This window comes from Cydia amplana, chromosome 4 (assembly GCF_948474715.1).
Source record: "Cydia amplana chromosome 4, ilCydAmpl1.1, whole genome shotgun sequence".
Classification (NCBI taxonomy): domain Eukaryota; kingdom Metazoa; phylum Arthropoda; class Insecta; order Lepidoptera; family Tortricidae; genus Cydia; species Cydia amplana.
In genome coordinates, this window is record NC_086072.1 from 11451275 (window position 1) to 11469524 (window position 18250).

The 18250-nt window shown below is 36.1% G+C and overlaps 2 protein-coding genes across 11 annotated transcripts in view; both read right to left on the bottom strand.

Annotated features, from left to right (window-relative positions):
- Positions 1-18250, bottom strand: part of LOC134647233 (negative elongation factor D) — a 387727-nt gene that overhangs the window by 119661 nt on the left and 249816 nt on the right. The gene's annotated exons all lie outside the window — the stretch shown is intronic.
- LOC134647229 (potassium voltage-gated channel subfamily KQT member 4) overlaps positions 1-18250 on the bottom strand; it is a 70140-nt gene that overhangs the window by 30449 nt on the left and 21441 nt on the right. For all 10 annotated transcript variants that reach the window (XM_063501482.1, XM_063501479.1, XM_063501483.1 and 7 more), the window contains one exon: positions 7898-8073. In XM_063501482.1, coding sequence (XP_063357552.1) covers positions 7898-8073 — 176 coding nt within the window. The remainder of the gene's footprint in view (positions 1-7897; positions 8074-18250) is intronic.

Below are 18250 nucleotides of genomic sequence, written 5' to 3' on the forward strand. Positions count from 1 at the left end.
AATGAAGCACATTCATTCATATTCATATTACGTATTAAATATTGTAACTGGGTTTAAGAAATTGTAATGCTATTATTATTTGAAATAAACAGATTTAATTTTATTTTTTATTGCATTTGAAATCACATTGCCGCCATACATACCACGACTCTTCTCTTTCCGGTGTACTTAAAGCTTAGAGGGGATTAATGTCGCAATAGTTATTATATACCTCTAATCCACTGCATCCACGTATACTCATTATCGAATGGAATGCTGGTGTTGGATTTACAGTTCATGCAAATTCAGCCCCATTTACACGGCGTGAGATGAAATATTCGATACATTGCTAACTACAGAGTACCGTGAAATCAGTCGATCGACCAAATACCGCAACGTAACGAAAATCGCATGCAAGTTCTTGATCCGTCTAAATGGGGCCTTATAAACCACAACGCAGGCTACTGACCGCATGCAGGATTGAGTGGTGGCGCTGTGATTATCGCTACCGTTAAGCCCGTTTTCCAGCTATTTTGTGTTGTGCCTAAAAATTGCGTTGAATGTCTAAAGCCTGATTTACATACCGGCCGATACTTGCCAAGCGTCAGGGACGCATCACGCAGTTATGTGTTAGAGGGAGTAAGCAATATTGCTATCTCATTCCAAAGCATAGCTGCGTCCCCGACGCTTGGCAAGTCTCGGCCGGCATGTAAACGAGTCTTAAAATGTTCTCGTCATGTTCCTTTAACACATTATTGACAAACTTGGTCATAAAACGGCGATTACTACGATTCGATAGTTACGATTCCCGTACCCGATAAGGAGAATTATGGTTTCTAAAATAACGGCAAGCTTTTTATAAGGTGTAAGATTAATTTCAAATATTTCCATTATATAACTAGAACGAAAAAACAGGAATAAGTAAGAACGGTCTGTGTACAGATAACTATGTAAAGTAATTTCTTGGATTTGTTTGTACATATGTTAAACAATGTAGCCTACGATATAAGCTCCGGAGGACAAGTTTATAACCCGGTTGTTACGTTAGTTCAACTGTTTCGGAGTGTCCATGGATACAAAAGAGCGAGAAATACGGCGGCGGACTGGCCGCTTTATTCTTTGCAATGTGATCATGCAACTTTAACATGAACCAATTGTGTAGACATCGAGTCCGCCTTATGTTCGGCCCCTGCCCCGTCGCGGAGGAAATTGCGCGCAGTCCCGCAACGCTTACTCAGCATGGTTATGCAAGAAAACGATCAGGCTCGCTAATGGGACTTGTTAAGGTTAGAACGAAAAGCGTGTCATTCATGTAAACATATTTTTGTAAATTACACAGTAATTAAATACATGCCGTGGATTAAAAAAAGGCTGAGTATTAGATATATAGTTTTAAGGTTCCATAGTCAAATAGGAACCCTGGCCGCGTAGCCAACCTGCCAATCGCTAACGCTCCGTAGCGATCGAAACGCAACTGTCACTGTCGCACTAATATAGAAGAGTGATAGAGAGACACAAAGCGTTTCGTTGTCGAAGCGATAGCGATTGTGACCTTGGCTAGGCCGGCTGATCCACCTTTAGTTTCGCCATGCCTGATGCCCGTCTGAATGTCCATTCAGACGGGCATGTTCTATTCTTGTGAAAAAAATATGTAAATCTGCATTCCATAAAGTCGCCGCAAGCGCCGTTTTCACCGGCATCGTCAATGCTGTACCTACTCATTCGGCAGTGAGAAACACTTGTCCTAATAACTCCCAACTAACAGAATTGTAGATATGTAGGTATTTAGCTTGTGCTTGTATACTATACTACGTATTTAGGTTGCATGGAGCGCTGCGCTCGTCGCATCAGACTCACACTAAACCAGTCACTAAACCACTTCCATCTAAACGGTTAAGTATTAGCTAATGTACTTGGTATTCTATGCTCCAACAAGTGGCGAACTAAGACTAGACTTTACGTTACGGAAATGCTTTCGTTAAGTCTAGTTTGTTACTACTCGTTATTGTTCGTGGTTTAGTGTTAAAATTGAGTATAAAAAGAAGCCTAGAGGCTAACTCGTTATTAGATTGCTCGTTTTTAACTCACTGATGAAGGCACATCACTAAATGAAAGATAACATACGATGAAAAATTTACTTTTGCAAAATATAAAGTATATAAACCATAATTATTAACATAACACTCGAATACAACAACGAAATCGCATTTTACATAGTTACATTTATCAACTTTAGGGTCGTTATTTGGTTATAGATACGAAAAAATGAAGAACAAATAATAAACAGTGACACGAGGAAAGTTAAAAACCTAACGTTAGTTTCGCGCGTTTCGTAATTTCCGCTTCTCTAGGGATAATACTGTGCAATATTCAAAGGAGTCGTACATACCTATCATTAACATATTTGATAATAAAAAATATTTATCCATAGATCTTGCTCTTGGCCGGTTTTTAGGGTTCCGTAGCCAAATGGCAAAAAACGGAACCCTTATAGATTCGTCATGTCTGTCTGTCTGTCTGTCCGTCTGTCTGTCCGTCCGTATGTCACAGTCACTTTTCTCCGAAACTATAAGAACTATACTGTTGAAACTTGGTAAGTAGATGTATTCTGTAAACCGCATTAAGATTTTCACACAAAAATAGAGAAAAAACAATAAATTTTTGGGGTTCCCCATACTACGAACTGAAACTCAAAAATTTTTTTTTCATCAAACCCATACATGTGGGGTATCTATGGATAGGTCTTCAAAAATGATATTGTGGTTTCTAATATCATTTTTTTCTAAACTGAATAGTTTGCGCGAGAGACACTTCCAAAGTGGTAAAATGTGTGTCCCCCCCCCCTGTAACTTCTAAAATAAGAGAATGATAAAACTAAAAAAAATATATGATGTACATTACCGTGTAAACTTCCACCGAAAATTGGTTTGAACGAGATCTAGTAAATAGTTTTTTTTTATACGTCATAAATCGCCTAAATACGGAACCCTTCATGGGCGAGTCCGACTCGCACTTGGCCGCTTTTTTATTTTTGATCAGCAGGTGACTAATCTTGCTTATTCTAAACTACAAATTGGAGTTATGATGAACAACTACGAAAAAACGACGTTTTCTTAAATCGTCTATTTTGTATCTGTTTGTTTTGATGTAGTAGATTACTCAACAAAATTGTATGAATATCTAATACCTTTAAACGAGCAATTCTTGTTTATTTATTTATATATATATTTCGGGGGCGAAAAATCGATCTAGCTAGGTCTTATCTCTGGGAAAACGCGCATTTTCGAGTTTTTTCACCCAGATATTAATATATAACTTGTAAATGATATATTATACTATTTCAATTTATAGAAATATCGGTCCACGTTTTTGTGATCGTTTCGTGTTGCTATCTACCTAGTAATAGGTACCTGTGGATAGTTCGACCTGTTTTAGAAAGTCTACATGAACTCTCGTCTTAACTTACCCACCTATAAATTACAACCGCGTTTCGTTGTCAGAAACAGAAATAACGAGCAAACCCATTGGAATTAATCCGCATAGCTCCGTTAATGAAGCCCTTAAAGTAATCAGGTTTACCAATCAATGTTGAAGGTTCGCATGGTTACTACAGAAGGGCGGTTACAATCTCGCAGAGTGTAAACGTTCACGCTTAGCGTAAGTACTTGGATCGTACAAATTTTTCTAAATGACCCTTGACGTTAATTGAGTCGTGTGCAAATTTAGCCGTAACGGTTCTTTGATGTGCAAACGATTGTTTTGAGAGGCGCGGGTTGCGTGCGTCCCTCCCGCATTTCAAGCGCACAAGTGTAATTTCTTCCCATCTCTTGTTAGAATAGGTACAACGCTACAAAGCGTCTTCTCATATACTTATGTAAAGCTAGCTGCGTTGTATGAGTAGGTAGGTAAGGTATATATATACAGTATAATAACCTAACTTGCGCTAGTTTCACTACAATCTAATAATAGAAGGTTGTTAATCAAGGGAAGATGGAAGTTATATAGGTACAGTCAGCAGCAAACGCAACATATCAAACTACGCGTCAAAACTAGTAAAAAGTATTAATAAGTATTATGTATTACCAAAGAGAATAGAGTATAGACTATAGAGGGTATAGAGGGTGTGATCTCGTTTATTTATGGATTAAATAAATTAAAAAAAAATGTCATAGAAAATTTTGTAGTCACAGTAAATTTATTGCCATCCTTCGACACAGGATTAAAACTAATAATGAATAAAAATATCAAAATTATAATTACATATTTATTATTTTTAGAAAGCTCTATGACTTTGACCTATGTTCTTTCACTGATAAATATGTGTTATCATTGTTAAATATCAAATGGTGACGCCATCTGCACGAGTATATTTTTTTCTTGATTTTCGTTTTTAGTGTTCCGTACCTCAAAAGGAAAACCGGCCAGGTCCGAGTTACAAATTTAATTTAATTTTTTTTTATATTAATTTACAGTTTTCGAATTTTTCCCTGTAGTGTAGTGTAAGACGATATTACTTGCCAAATTTCATAGTTTTAGCACAGAATAAATAATAGTACTAAGTACAGAAGACTCACTCTCTAACAAAACGCGTCTGTTACGATCAGCACAGATATGGCCGCTAGGTGGCGACAGCGCCACGCGCGGCTTATGGCTTTCCCCAAAATTGGGGCCGAACGGATGTACTTTTAGCTACCTGTAGCAAAGCGACGAAATCGCGGATTGAGTCACGCCAGGTGGCCTAGCCAAGCTAACAATCGCTATCGCTTCGACAACGAAACGCTTTGTGTCTCTCTATCACTCTTCCATATTAGTGCGACAGTGACAGTTGCGTTTCGATCGCTACGGAGCGTAAGCGATTGGCACGTTGGCTACGCGGCCTGGTTCTAGGTCAACGGAAAATACCCTAGTACCTAATTTTGATTCCCTTGAGAGTGTCGAAATATATGTTTTTTGCGGTATAAACGGCACCTACAGCCCCTCTGTCGTTGCGGATGGTAATTGAGAGAAGATTGACGGCTTGTATCGAGAATAAATATTTTTTTCGATCGAGTGACTTGAAATTTTAGAAGAAGACATTGTAACACAAATGTCACGTGTTTTCAACCAATATACAATTCGAACCCCCCTATACTAATTCGTTGGGGTGGATGTATGATAGAAAAGTATACTTAATAAATATGTGTCCCATCGGGTAACAAATGTGAAAAAGTGAATTAGCAAATCTCGAATATTAATAGATAATATTGCTATCCCTTGATTTCGGTTCGTCTAATTCCGTTTTATCGGGCGATAAGGTAATGAATTGTTGACACTGATACGCTGCGCCTCCCAAAGCTCCGTGATATCGGGGACATTGATAGCCTAAATAATCCCGCCCAATGCGGATCTTCATACAAAATTACTTTGATTTCCGCCTCATTGATTATTCTACTCATTTTTTGTGAAGAACAATGACAACAAATGAAATTGGTACGCGATGAATTCGGTAAATTATTTGTCCAATTTATTAGAAGATCTATTTATTCTAAAAATACAGCAAATATACAACTATGTATAATCCGCTCAAGTGCCCGCTATTATATACTTTATTATAATGATTATTAAAAAACAGACCAAGAGCATATCGGACCATGCTCAGAGTAAGTTTCCGTAGTTCCCCGTTCGTCTCAATAAACAGACTTTATAGACGAATGTGAACGACCCCCAAAACCAGAGAAGAAAATGGGGACTATGTGTGTATGGAGACGTTCCCCTTTCCTCTTAATATAGGGTTTTCAGTAATTTTTAGTGGAGACTGTGGAAATAATAATATATGGAATATAGAAGGGTGTTCTTTTTAAACTGGAAAACTGATAAAACGACTAAGTTCAAAATAGTCAAGTTCGACTTTTCCATGATGTGGCCAACCGATCAATTTTTTCGGTTTTAACACCCCCTGGCACTGATTAAAATAACCGACTTGGTTTCACATTACATCTCAAAACTTTTTTGTAGTAAAAGCGTTGCGAGACTTGCACCTTTTGATGGGATCTCATCTCTTTTTGTAGGCAGTCCTTCTTTTCGGGTACTCATACCCATACTATGTATACACATATCATAACTAAACATATCTTCATTCATACTCACATCGTACATCGTAGTGTACCTTTACTTTACCTACTATTTGTAGGAACTGCAACAGTAACTTTGTAATATCATACATTTATATGGGATTACAAACTTACTTATGCAGTTCTTAGATCTTTAAAACGTGACTGATATTGCAATATTTTTAGGTTTTCCCTTTATGTGGCCATTAAACCCTAACTCTGTACCAAATTTCAGCTCTCTGAGTTTATGGGAAGTATTAGTTCTATCCTGATGATCATGAGTGAGTGTATGTCATAAATGCGAATTAACTTTGCTTTCGCTTAACTTCGGAACTAAATGACCTACAGACTTGAAATTTTGGATTTTAAGTATGTGATTATAGCTTACTGGATGACGAAAATTTCTGCGTTCTGGTCTTATCCAGAGGTTCTCAAATAGGGGCCTGAAAATGCGGCGAAATGGTTCCAGTAAAGGATGGTACGGCAGTGTCTGCTTCGCGCTCGACTTGGCGGGGGCACTGCCGTGCCCCCAGATTACGAGTATTACCAGCCTAATAAACACGGATAGGAATAGGATACAATTTGACTTCCAAAACATGCAATTTAACTAAATCAAGAAGATTATTCTAATTTTAAACTAAATATAATTATACAGGGTTTCTTTTTTAGTCACCTGCAATAATTTATGTGATGTAAGTTATTATAGTAAATATAGTAGTAAATGTTTTGTTTTGTTTGTTTGTTTTGTCTAAATTATAATACTAACTCTAGATATATGTAAGTTATTGTAAAACCTAACCCTATATCCATATATGAACTTATGAAGTCCATACTTCATGTTCGAAATAAAAATATTTTATTTCATTACATTATAATAGGTCATACTGAGCAACTTATACTATGGGACCAACCCTGAAATAGCGAAAAAAAAATTGTTTTTTCATAGATTTTGGCTGGTCTGATGTTGATATTTTGTATGGGAGAGTCAATTTTCTTTTAGGCGATTTCGAGGTTGGTCCCATAGTAAAAGTTGCTCAGTATGACCTATATAAATATTCACCCCGTGCATTATTGCACGTGACTGAAAATAACAGCCTGTATACAATATACATAGCGTACAGATGTAGTGCATAATTATTTTCCATCGTATTTTCACGGAAACTTACGAACCGAACGTGTCTTGCTATTTCAGTCAGTCTCGGTGCAAAAAGTACTGACATTGACTGAACTAAAATGACAAATACGAACCTTTCCGAGAAAATACGATAGATAACAATTATGCACTACATTTGTAGTACTTACCTATGTAAGTTTACCAATGTGTTCATTGCGTAGAAATGTACGTCAGTAAAATTCCAATTCAAGATAAAGGCCTGTGCACATGTGCGTGACGCGTGACGACCACAGCACACGCGAGTTATATTAGTATGGTTATAGCGTTATGAGCACCCAACCGCGGGGGTGCGATTTGGGTGAAATCCCCCAAATGTCCCTCAGACGGGGAGGTTGTTATAGTGGAAACAGAAATAGTTAGGAGAACTTATAATTTAATGTAGATGTTTTGAGTCTCCGTTAAGTTCAATTTGTCTAAATAAAATATGCAGTACACTGTGCAACGAAGGGGGGTAAGCGACAATTCTTTTCGAAAAAACGCTGGCAGTACGAAGTGATCATTGATAATATGACCATAGAAACCATGAGACTTTAAGACCATAACTAGAGCAGCCATTACTTACTTGGAAAAATGTAGATTTAGATTATAAATTATGTAACTATGTGCACAGTGTAAAATAAATGCCATACGATAAATAAATAAATATGAATGAAACCTGTCGATGCGCGTAGACGACGGAGCCGAGCAGCTTCCAGGTGCCGCCGCGCCGGTCCATGCGCACCATGCGCAGGATCTGGAAGAAGCGCAGCCCGCGCAGCGCTGACGCCGCGAACACCTGCCCCGACGAGCCCATGCCCAGGACCACCAGCGACGCCAGGATTGTCGTAACATCTGTCACAATTCAAACTGGTGTTTAACAGTAGTATTAACCAAAAAGTAAAACATTGTTTGTTAACGCCCATATTAAGCAAGGAATAGTTAGGTATTTGTTTTACAAGGGGACAAAGTTGTTGTTTAACCTCCTAATAATATATCAATACAATATTAGAACAAGCGAGCGATTTTACCAAAATTTAACCACTTGCAGCGTAGTGGTTCAAAACACAGGAATCTTGAGCGTTGCGTAGGTTTCAAGGCACGAGGATTAAACAAACTTTGCTTAACGAGTTAAACACAAAATTTTAAACATGAATCATAAATATATAAAATTCAACATAGTTGACAAATTACAGTGAATCGGAAAAACAAATGCGATCGATCTGTGTTTTTATCACGCAAATAACATTTCAGTACCTGCTTCAAATTTCTTCTTTGCTTCATTTTACTGAAAAGTACCGAAAATACTACCAGTTTAATTACATATTATGACTCATGACTCTCATGAGTTATCATTCTATCGTTATCATAAAAATATTAATTAACTAAGATAAAATAATATTGCGTCAATATTTTATCATCAAAGGGCGTTTTCACCAGATTTTATGGTACTGAATTCAAAGGAGAGGGGAACTGCTGCGTTGTATTATTATCATGTTATTGTTATTATAATTAGCAGTTATTTGTTTAGGACCACGCTCATCGTTGGTACGAAGAAACAGAGCACTTTAAGGATGAATTTGTCACTGTCTATCTATAATATCTGGGTGACATATAAAAATGGGAAACATATAAAAACTCGAAAATGCGCGTTTTCCCAGAGATAAGACCTAGCTAGATCGATTTCTCGCCCCCGAAAACCCCCCTATAGTAAATTTCATCGAAATCGTTAGAGCCGTTTCCGAGATCCCCGACATATATATATATACAGTGTGTAAATCCAATACGGGCGAATATTTAAACGGTGGTTATAGCATAGGACCTAAAAAGTATATTGAGATACATTTTACTTAGAAATGCAATGAAAATTTTAACCATACAAAATAATTCGGCCTGCAATGTAATACACCACACGTTACAGGATACGAGCTTTTTAAAATAACTGTCAACGTTTGTTAGCAGTTACAATAAAAAGCTCGTATCTCGTAATGTCATGACATCTTCTGTTTCTTAATGTTTGCAGTACATTGCTGCTTGGTACATGCGAAAAAAATTCATTACGGAGTCATATTAAGTGTAACTTCTTATATCTGGTTTAATTTATTGCCCGTATTGGACTTACACACTGTATATATATATATATATAGTAATAAACAAGAATTGCTCGTTTAAAGGTATGTCTATCTATATAAAGCTAAGACATAGAATAGAATAGAATAGAATATAATTTATTCGTAAGCACAGACAATACATAATATGACAGAAAACACAAAATAAGATTAAAGTGCCACGAAATGACGTGGCGTGACATGACGTCTGGTCTGCATCCACTTGTTTAGGGTACTTAGGGGTCACAAACCCGGTTTCACCGAAATCGAAAAAACCGGAAAAACCGGGTTTACAGCCAATTGCAAAAACCGGGTTTTAACTTTGATAAAACCGGCTTTTTCGAGTTTTTCGATTTTAGGTACAGTTCTATATACACTATATAGTTTAGTTATTTTGATGAACAACATGCACTTCAGAGTTTACTATTTATATTTATAACATAATAAGAATACAATACATTCATAGGCACTAATTGTATAAAACAGTTGACTATTTTTACTAAATACTTATCCCTTCATGATCTCTAGTTATATGGTAAATTGCCGCTACCAAATTAAATCTCGGTATTTTACCTCGTTTAGCGAGTTGAGTAGGCATCATCAGAGGTATGTGTTTTCTGAAGTAGGACTTCAGGAAACATTAGCTTTTGCCCGCGACTTCGCCTGCGTGGAGTCAGTAATTTGGGTAACTTTTTTATTAAATCTGCTTTTTATCGTTTTCTCATACAAACTTCTACCCCCCTTTTCAGCCCCTAAAGGATAATTTCTAGGATAATGACCATGTTAAAAACTTGAATGATGGAATTTGATGGTCTTGGTAAAGATTAGTGGCGTTATTCATAAACGCATTACTATGAATTGTGTTTTATGAATAAGTGTAGTGTTAAATAGAAATGTCGTGTATTGAAAATTAAAGCATTGCTTCTAAAAATACTTGCTTATTTTACAAATTCTACGTAAACTCGAAATCACCGAAAAAACCGGAAACCCGGTTTTGACGTTTCACAAAAGCCGAAAAACCGGTTTTCTAAAATACGTACGGTTTTGTGACCCCTAGGTACAGTGTATTTTATTAGTAACTTACCTCGGCGCATATAGTCAACGTGCCAATCGTTAACACTCCGTAGCGTATCGTAGTCATTTATCTCTCTATCACTCCTCCTTCACTAGCGCGACAGTGACAGTTGCGTTTCATTCGCTACGGAGCATTAACGATTGCACGTTCGCTACGCACCCTGTTATCCACGTTAAAATACTTTAAGTCCGTTATAAAGATTTAAAAAGTGTCATTTGCAAAGTATTTTAAGTTTTTTTAGATCTTACTTAGTAGAGTTTTTTCGGAGAGAGAAGAGTCGTGTCTTTCTTCTCTTTCTGCACAGACTCTACTTCAATATGACAATAAATTTTCTAAAAGCTGCCTACCTGCATTAAATTATAATTATGTTGACATGTTGTAAATGTATGTAAAATTTTTCTCCAAACTCCAAAATTAGGTTGATACATCACCAGGCTACGCCAGCACTATTTTTTGATTAAACAAATGTTCCGTGGCGTATTGCTATTCGTAAAACAAAAGGTCAAAACGTTCCCCATTTCCGTTCATGCCTTTTGTTTGTGCCGTTGTGCCGTCTAACTTCAAACGAATGCCAAGATGCTCCGTGTACTTCGGCATCTATCTGTTAGTGACGATCGTATGTTTTGCTTCAATGTTATGTATTCTATAGGTGTTCATGGTAGAGCTCGTAAGCTGAACTGTACGATTCTGCGGATTGACGACTAAATATTGTGACGTGGATCTAACGCACGCAATAAATAAAGCGCCAGAAACTTCCTGATTTGTGAAAGGAGAAGATAAATGTAGGTATGTGTATCAACTACTCTGTAGATAATAGCTGTTTTATTAACTTGCCAGTTTTACCTGTAACACGCGACACAATGTTTGGTCCGTAAAATAAATTGACATGGCAGTCGGTTTTCGTTTAGTATATTTCGAAGGCTACCTGCGGTTTTTATAACATGCTTCCCCGATTTTTCAAATCGATTGGCTGACAAGATAAGTTCCGAATTGAAAAAGATTTATCAGTTGCAATATATATCAACGGGTGATAACAGCTCTGCTTGCGTGAGGGGTTCGTAGAGGAAATACGAGTGAAGTTATTTATGAGATTGCCGCAAGTTTTATAAAAGCTAATTTGTCTGGAATACGACTTCGATATAGGTTTTAGGGCTTTTATTGATTAATTTTGTTATAATCATTCAGCGGATAGCAGATTATGAGCCGATTAAGTTGATTTAACGTCAGTTAGCTTTCAGTGAACACTTGTATTATTTAGATATATACCTTTCGGCCACTTTCGAAACCAAATTTTCGAAACCAGTAGAGAAAACGGAATTATTCGTCTTGTTTGGAAACCGGGTTTCCTAAAAAGAAATCAAAGTCTGTTTTAGAAACTCCCACCGAATACGGAATGTCAAATCTGCTTTCGAAACCTCAAAAATACCAACTTTTTTGATATAAGGTATAAATATCAAATGAAAGAAAACGAAAACGCAGTGCCACTTCGGAGAACGCTTGAGTGGAATACATGTATATTCGGCGGCTGCCCCTACATGATGTTGCCATAATGCTAAAGGCAAGCTCTTGGTCAAATACCATTTATACATTTCACCTATGACGAAAGTGTGTGTATTCCATTTGGGGAAAACTACAGAAGATTGGGAAGAAATAGCAAACTCTGAAGACAATTTGCTAGATTTTAACGCGTACTATACGCGTGATATAATTAATATCTTTAAACATGCCTTGGACCTCATTAGTTTTACCGTGTCCGCTGTTATAAAATAATAAAAGTTACAAATAAAGTACGTTTATCAATTGAAACAAAAATGTATTCAGTTTACTTAACATTGCAATATACTACGACTAAAGTCGCCATCAATTGAAGTTGCTATCAATGTAAACAAACCATTCAATGAAATATCCATATTCTGTAACTTGTTCATTGTTTTATTGTTCAGGACACAGTTGTCGTAAGTATTGATTGATTACCACATGGATTTAGCAGTTATTTGATAAGGGAAAATGGAAATAAAAGGCGTTTTAAATGCAAGGTTTGTTTACATTGTTCACAATTTCAACTGACGGAGACTTTATGCTAGACCTTATCCCATTACCAGTGATCGGACTAATCATTGCAAAACGCTAATTGAAACTAGAGAATGGGACGAAAAGGGACTTAGATCTTAATTCCTTTGATATATCCACATACCTCTAGAGTCTAGACGATGCTTCAAATATTAAAGATATAAGTATTGAATATTTTAAGTATGGAAGTGTTAAAAGAAATAGTGTTAATTAGCGTTTTAGCGATGACTAGTCCGTAACTGCACATTACCTACACTCATCGCAGTTTATCTTGAGGTTTCGAAAGCAGATTTGACATTCCGTATTCAGTAGAGTTTCTAAAACAGACTTTTGATTTCTTTTTAGGAAACGCGGTTTCCAAACAAGACGAATAATTCCGTATTCTCTACTGGTTTCGAAAATTTGGTTTCGAAATTGGCCGAAAGGGATATATCCGTTCAAAAAATAATTTATTTGTAATTCTCTAAAAGTAGTTTTTACTGCATAATTATTATATTTTCACTGATTTATTAAGAAGGCATTAACTTCTTATATGTAAATAAATAGCAACTTTCTTATCAGTTTTTGAACAATCATCAAGAGAGCCTTTACCTGTTGGTGTGGTGTAAAATATATTGTAATCTCCAGATTTTTTTTACTTTGGGGGCGATATTTACCTACATTACCTACCTACTTGCATCTGCTGCTAAAATCATAACATAACCCTTACACTAAAGTTCAGTATAAATACTAAAAATAGAGTTTCAGTGTCATAATTCACAGATGCCGATTTGCGTCAAAGACCGGCCAATTTACTTGTTAATCTGTTATTGTATTTGGTTATCTCAGTGAGATGTACGGATAAGGAGGCGTATTCTGATTGTAATAATAGTTTTATCTGGATTTTGCAATTATGAATTTGAGCAAGATTTCCTATGGATATGATCTGTCAGTCATCTGTCAGTGTCAAAAGTGACATTTCTGGTTAAAGAAATCTGGCTAATTCAAACTTACATTTTAATGACAAAATAATGTATTTTTGTTATCGTACGTAAATTGGAATCGGCCTTAACCTAAAACAACCCTTTGACAAGGGTCGAATCCGCTCTTTGAAAATGGGAAATTATAATGTGCAAAGTTAGCTGTTAAACATGCTAATTGAAATAAATAATTCCTGCCGCTTTACTGTCAGCTTAGGTATTCCGAATGTAAATCAGAGCTTAGGCATGAAGCCTGGGTCGCTGTGACGGACACTTGATTTGATAATTGTATAAACATTGATTGCCATTTGCATCTATACTAGCAAGTATACAGCTACTTTTACCTATTCGAAGTAAAAATTGCGATGTAAATATGACTGAATTTAATTTATACAGGAGACACGTTTAAGTATTTAACCGAAATTTAAACTGAAGTATTTTTATTCTCGCATGCTCTAATGGCTTGTTCGCTCTAAAAAGTAAACAAACCAGTAATACCTACTTTGCTCGACTCGATATTATTAGGATATCAAAGTTATATACAGCGTGTATTTTTAATATTACCTCAAATTTTAACCAGACGTAGGCGTTCGTGCTATGAACCGATATTGCAAGAAAAAAGCTCGTTAACTATTTTTTTCCATACAAAATAATTCAGCACGCAATGTATCGCTACTTTGCCTTACTCGCGTGACGTCACAACTGATAACAGAACTTTTAACTGCTGTCAATAATAACCGACATTAAGTTTGGTATAAGTTTGTAAACGTACCCTACTAATCTGGAAATCGCTGCCTGTAAAGTTAAGGCGCGCCGCCCACTTCGTCCAGTTTCGCCATAAATTAAAATCATTTCGGCTAGTTCCTGAGAACTAATATTAATGGTCTTGGAATTGTGTGCGGAAGTTATTGACGAGCGCGAAAATGACAAGTTTGTGATCGACACCGATTTACAAGACAATCTACGTCAAAACAAATTATTTTCTTTTTTGTGCTTAATAGCATCATATCTTACCAGCCAGTAAACAGTAATGCGTAGTCTGTCAAGTTTGCTCAAATTAGTTATCTTTAGGTTGGTAGTTACTTTGATTTTGAATGAAGTGAATACTCCTTGAACAAACTTTTTATTCAAGTAGGTAGCTATTTCTGTGGAAGGTATCGGGTTGAAGCATGGTTGAAGTGTGGCATTGACGTTGACTTGTCAACCGATTGTTGATTATTTACTATCTTCTTTACAGTGCTTAGTAATTTAAAATAATGCTAATTTAATAGTAGAATCATTGGTTTCATAGCAATTTCACAAGAATTAAAAAAAAATGTAGTATGAGATGAAACATTATGTGATTTGTTCGTTGCAAGACAACGTTGTAATAAAATGGTAAATATTGTCATGATTGTTTTCCAATAAGAATTCTTTGCCTTTAATTTGGCTAGTTAATATTATTTTAACATAAAAAAATGTTTAAACGCAATAAGGATTCGGTTTTGGCTGCCAAGCAGTCTCGTGTAGGAAATACGCAACGATAATGACTAAACAATACTAGACCCTTTTCTTCCATGTGTCAAATAAGTGTACGCAATACATTGCTGCTCGATAAATTTTCAAAAATTCATTATACTTTAGTGGTTAAGACTAACTTAAAATTACCTTGCAATATCGGCTCATAGTACTAAAACCTACGTTTGGTTACGGTTTGAGGTAATATTAAAAATACACGCTGTATATGATATCATATCATTGTCGGTGCAATTTGCGAGTAGGTACCAAAATGGTAGGTATAGTCTTAGATTAATATCATGTTAGGAAGCGCCAGAGAAGGAACATTCAGCGTTCGTCTTGTTCACACTAATAATTATGTATAGTAGGAAATGTAAGTTGCGCGCAATGAGGTAATATCAGGTTGGTGTCACCATCGCTGTCATCGAGTAGGTAGAGTAGTGTAGGCACAGAATAAGTAATCTGTAGGTGACGGTGTCTTTTATTGTTTTTATTTCTTGTTCAGAATACTAGGTAGGTACAAGTACATAATGTTCAGCCGTAGCCTGTAAGTAGCATTAGTTTGTATTATGCAGCCATAAATCCGAAAGTGTTCGTTGTCGCCGCATGTTTGTCATGATACCGTTATTACTGTTATTAGCTAATTTCTAAGTAATTCCTTCCTTGTATTTATTGCATCGCGTGGATATTGCATCTATACATAGAGTACCGTACTGACTACTGACAATACATATAAAAATTATGTTACTCGCTTTAAATTAAATAACTGTCTAAACAAGGATAACGTTGGTCCAACTTAATCATTATGTTTGGCCAGGTTTTATTTCCCAAGTGGGTTGTACAGGCGAGCCAACTGTTACATTCTCGGGTCAGACAAAAGTAAGTAAGAACTGATAATAATAGAGAATAAGATGGATGGTCTTGTTCACCACGCTAACAACGAACTATTTCGACTCGATGAGTTATGAGTTGGTATAGAATAAATAAGGGAATAAAGTGCCCACAACTGCAATTGTTGTGACAGCTACTACACAGCCATAGTAAGAAAATCACATTAAACGATTTCCGTATATCGATTCGACACCTCTGTCCGATTATTATCAACGGTATTTATGACTGAACGTCGTCAAGTACTCGTATTCGATACCTGTAGATCTATTTGTGCTCGTTAAGTTATATTATAGCTCAATATTCCCGGAAATATTGATTTGCAAATTACGCTCGCGTCGTGGTGACGAGAGGTTATTAATACTAACTGCCGTATTCGAACTTCAAGATATTCACAAGAGACGACACGTACTAGATCCATTCTAGATACGTTATAGTTTAGATTTCAACTAGTTCTCTTTTGCAGCGCAATTCGGGCAACCAATGTCACTTTTACGATAGATCGTGTTAGATATCTATTAGATGTGAATTAGATCTCTAAGTAATATCTTGTGGAAATCGTTCAAGAGTATCTCCAGAATCGCGCAAATGTCAAATTTGACAGGTTAGATCTTAAACATATCGTTATCGTATCTTGGCGATGTCTAAAAGATATCTAATAGATGTCTATTACAAAATTCGAATCGGGCCCTTAGTGTCATTCTCACTACAATCTACCCGTTCAAACAGACGCTTTTGTTATAGATGTATATACATTTGCTGGAATACCTGATATTTGATATCGTTTATTAGGTCAAGTATACACGCAAACACAATTACGTGTGCTATTACTATTAATAATAATAACGCTTCACATATTACAAGCCCTTTGAACTTTGCGTTTTACTAATCAAGTATAAAAACAATAGCGCCGTGAACATACACTGCCTTTGTTTTACTATTAAATTATCTGCATGAGAAAATATGATTTAAATATTTTTTATTAGGTAGGTACTAATATTTTTCTATTTGATGATAATATATTTACTGTACACCTACCTACTAAGATTTTGTAACTTCTTTGGTTATAAATTTGCTAATGCTATCCTTATTTACTCATTTTTAGGGTTCCGTAGCCAAATGGCAAAAAACGGAACCCTTATAGATTCGTCATGTCTGTCTGTCTGTCCGTCTGTCTGTCCGTCCGTATGTCACAGCCACTTTTCTCCGAAACTATAAGAACTATACTGTTGAAACTTGGTAAGTAGATGTATTCTGTGAACCGCATTAAGATTTTCACACAAAAATAGAAAAAAAACAATAAATTTTTGGGGTTCCCCATACTTCGAACTGAAACTCAAATTTTTTTTTTCATCAAACCCATACGTGTGGGGTATCTATGGATAGGTCTTCAAAAATGATATTGAGGTTTCTAATATCATTTTTTTCTAAACTGAATAGTTTGCGCGAGAGAGACTTCCAAAGTGGTAAAATGTGTGTCCCCCCCCCCCTAACTTCTAAAATAAGAGAATGATAAAACTAAAAAAAATATATGATGTACATTACCATGTAAACTTCCACCGAAAATTGGTTTGAACGAGATCTAGCAAGTAGTTTTTTTTTAATACGTCATAAATCGCCTAAATACGGAACCCTTCATGGGCGAGTCCGACTCGCACTTGGCCACTTTTTTAGGCATTGGAAATGGATCAAAGACCATTGATTATTTAGACCAGATTTTTATAATTTGTAGCTAACCATGTTTTGAATAAGCCTGTCAGACCACTGCACTGCTGCACTTATCTACCTACCTACTATATGACAAATAAGTAGGTAGATACAGCGAGCTGCAAAATTGGATGGACACATTATGAATTCACTCATAAAGTGGCCGTGTACAATAAGGAATCGTGGGAATATGTTTTTTTTTCGCTTTAAACCTTTGGTGTGGGGTGTCGTTGGATAGATCTTTTACAAAGAATAGGGGTCTTATACAATCATTTTTTGACAAAGTAAATATCATCGGAAATAATCGCAAAAAAACGTGAAAGTAGAGCTTGATAAAGATATTCAATGACGGACGGGTAGCTACGGAACCCTACACTGAGCATGGCGCGACATGCTCTTGGCATGGCTTTTTTTAAGTCGATTGCTACGTCGATATGTGTTTGATACGTAATTATATTTGGAGAGTTTCATAAATTCTTTAAAATTCCTAAGATTAATACCTATCATTAATTTCTGCATTTTAGAATAAAGGGGGACCGAGCTGGCAGTTCCTAAGTATTTGCAATATAAAACATGTTTCGAACAGTGCTCAAAATCATGGAGTGACCAAAATAAAGAATCTGTTAACGGAAAGAGTTTCTAACTCTTTGTAAACATTTAGCCAAACAAAGCAAAATGAACGTTCCATATATGAATAGTCCAGTAGAGTAGATTGAATACTGTATTAA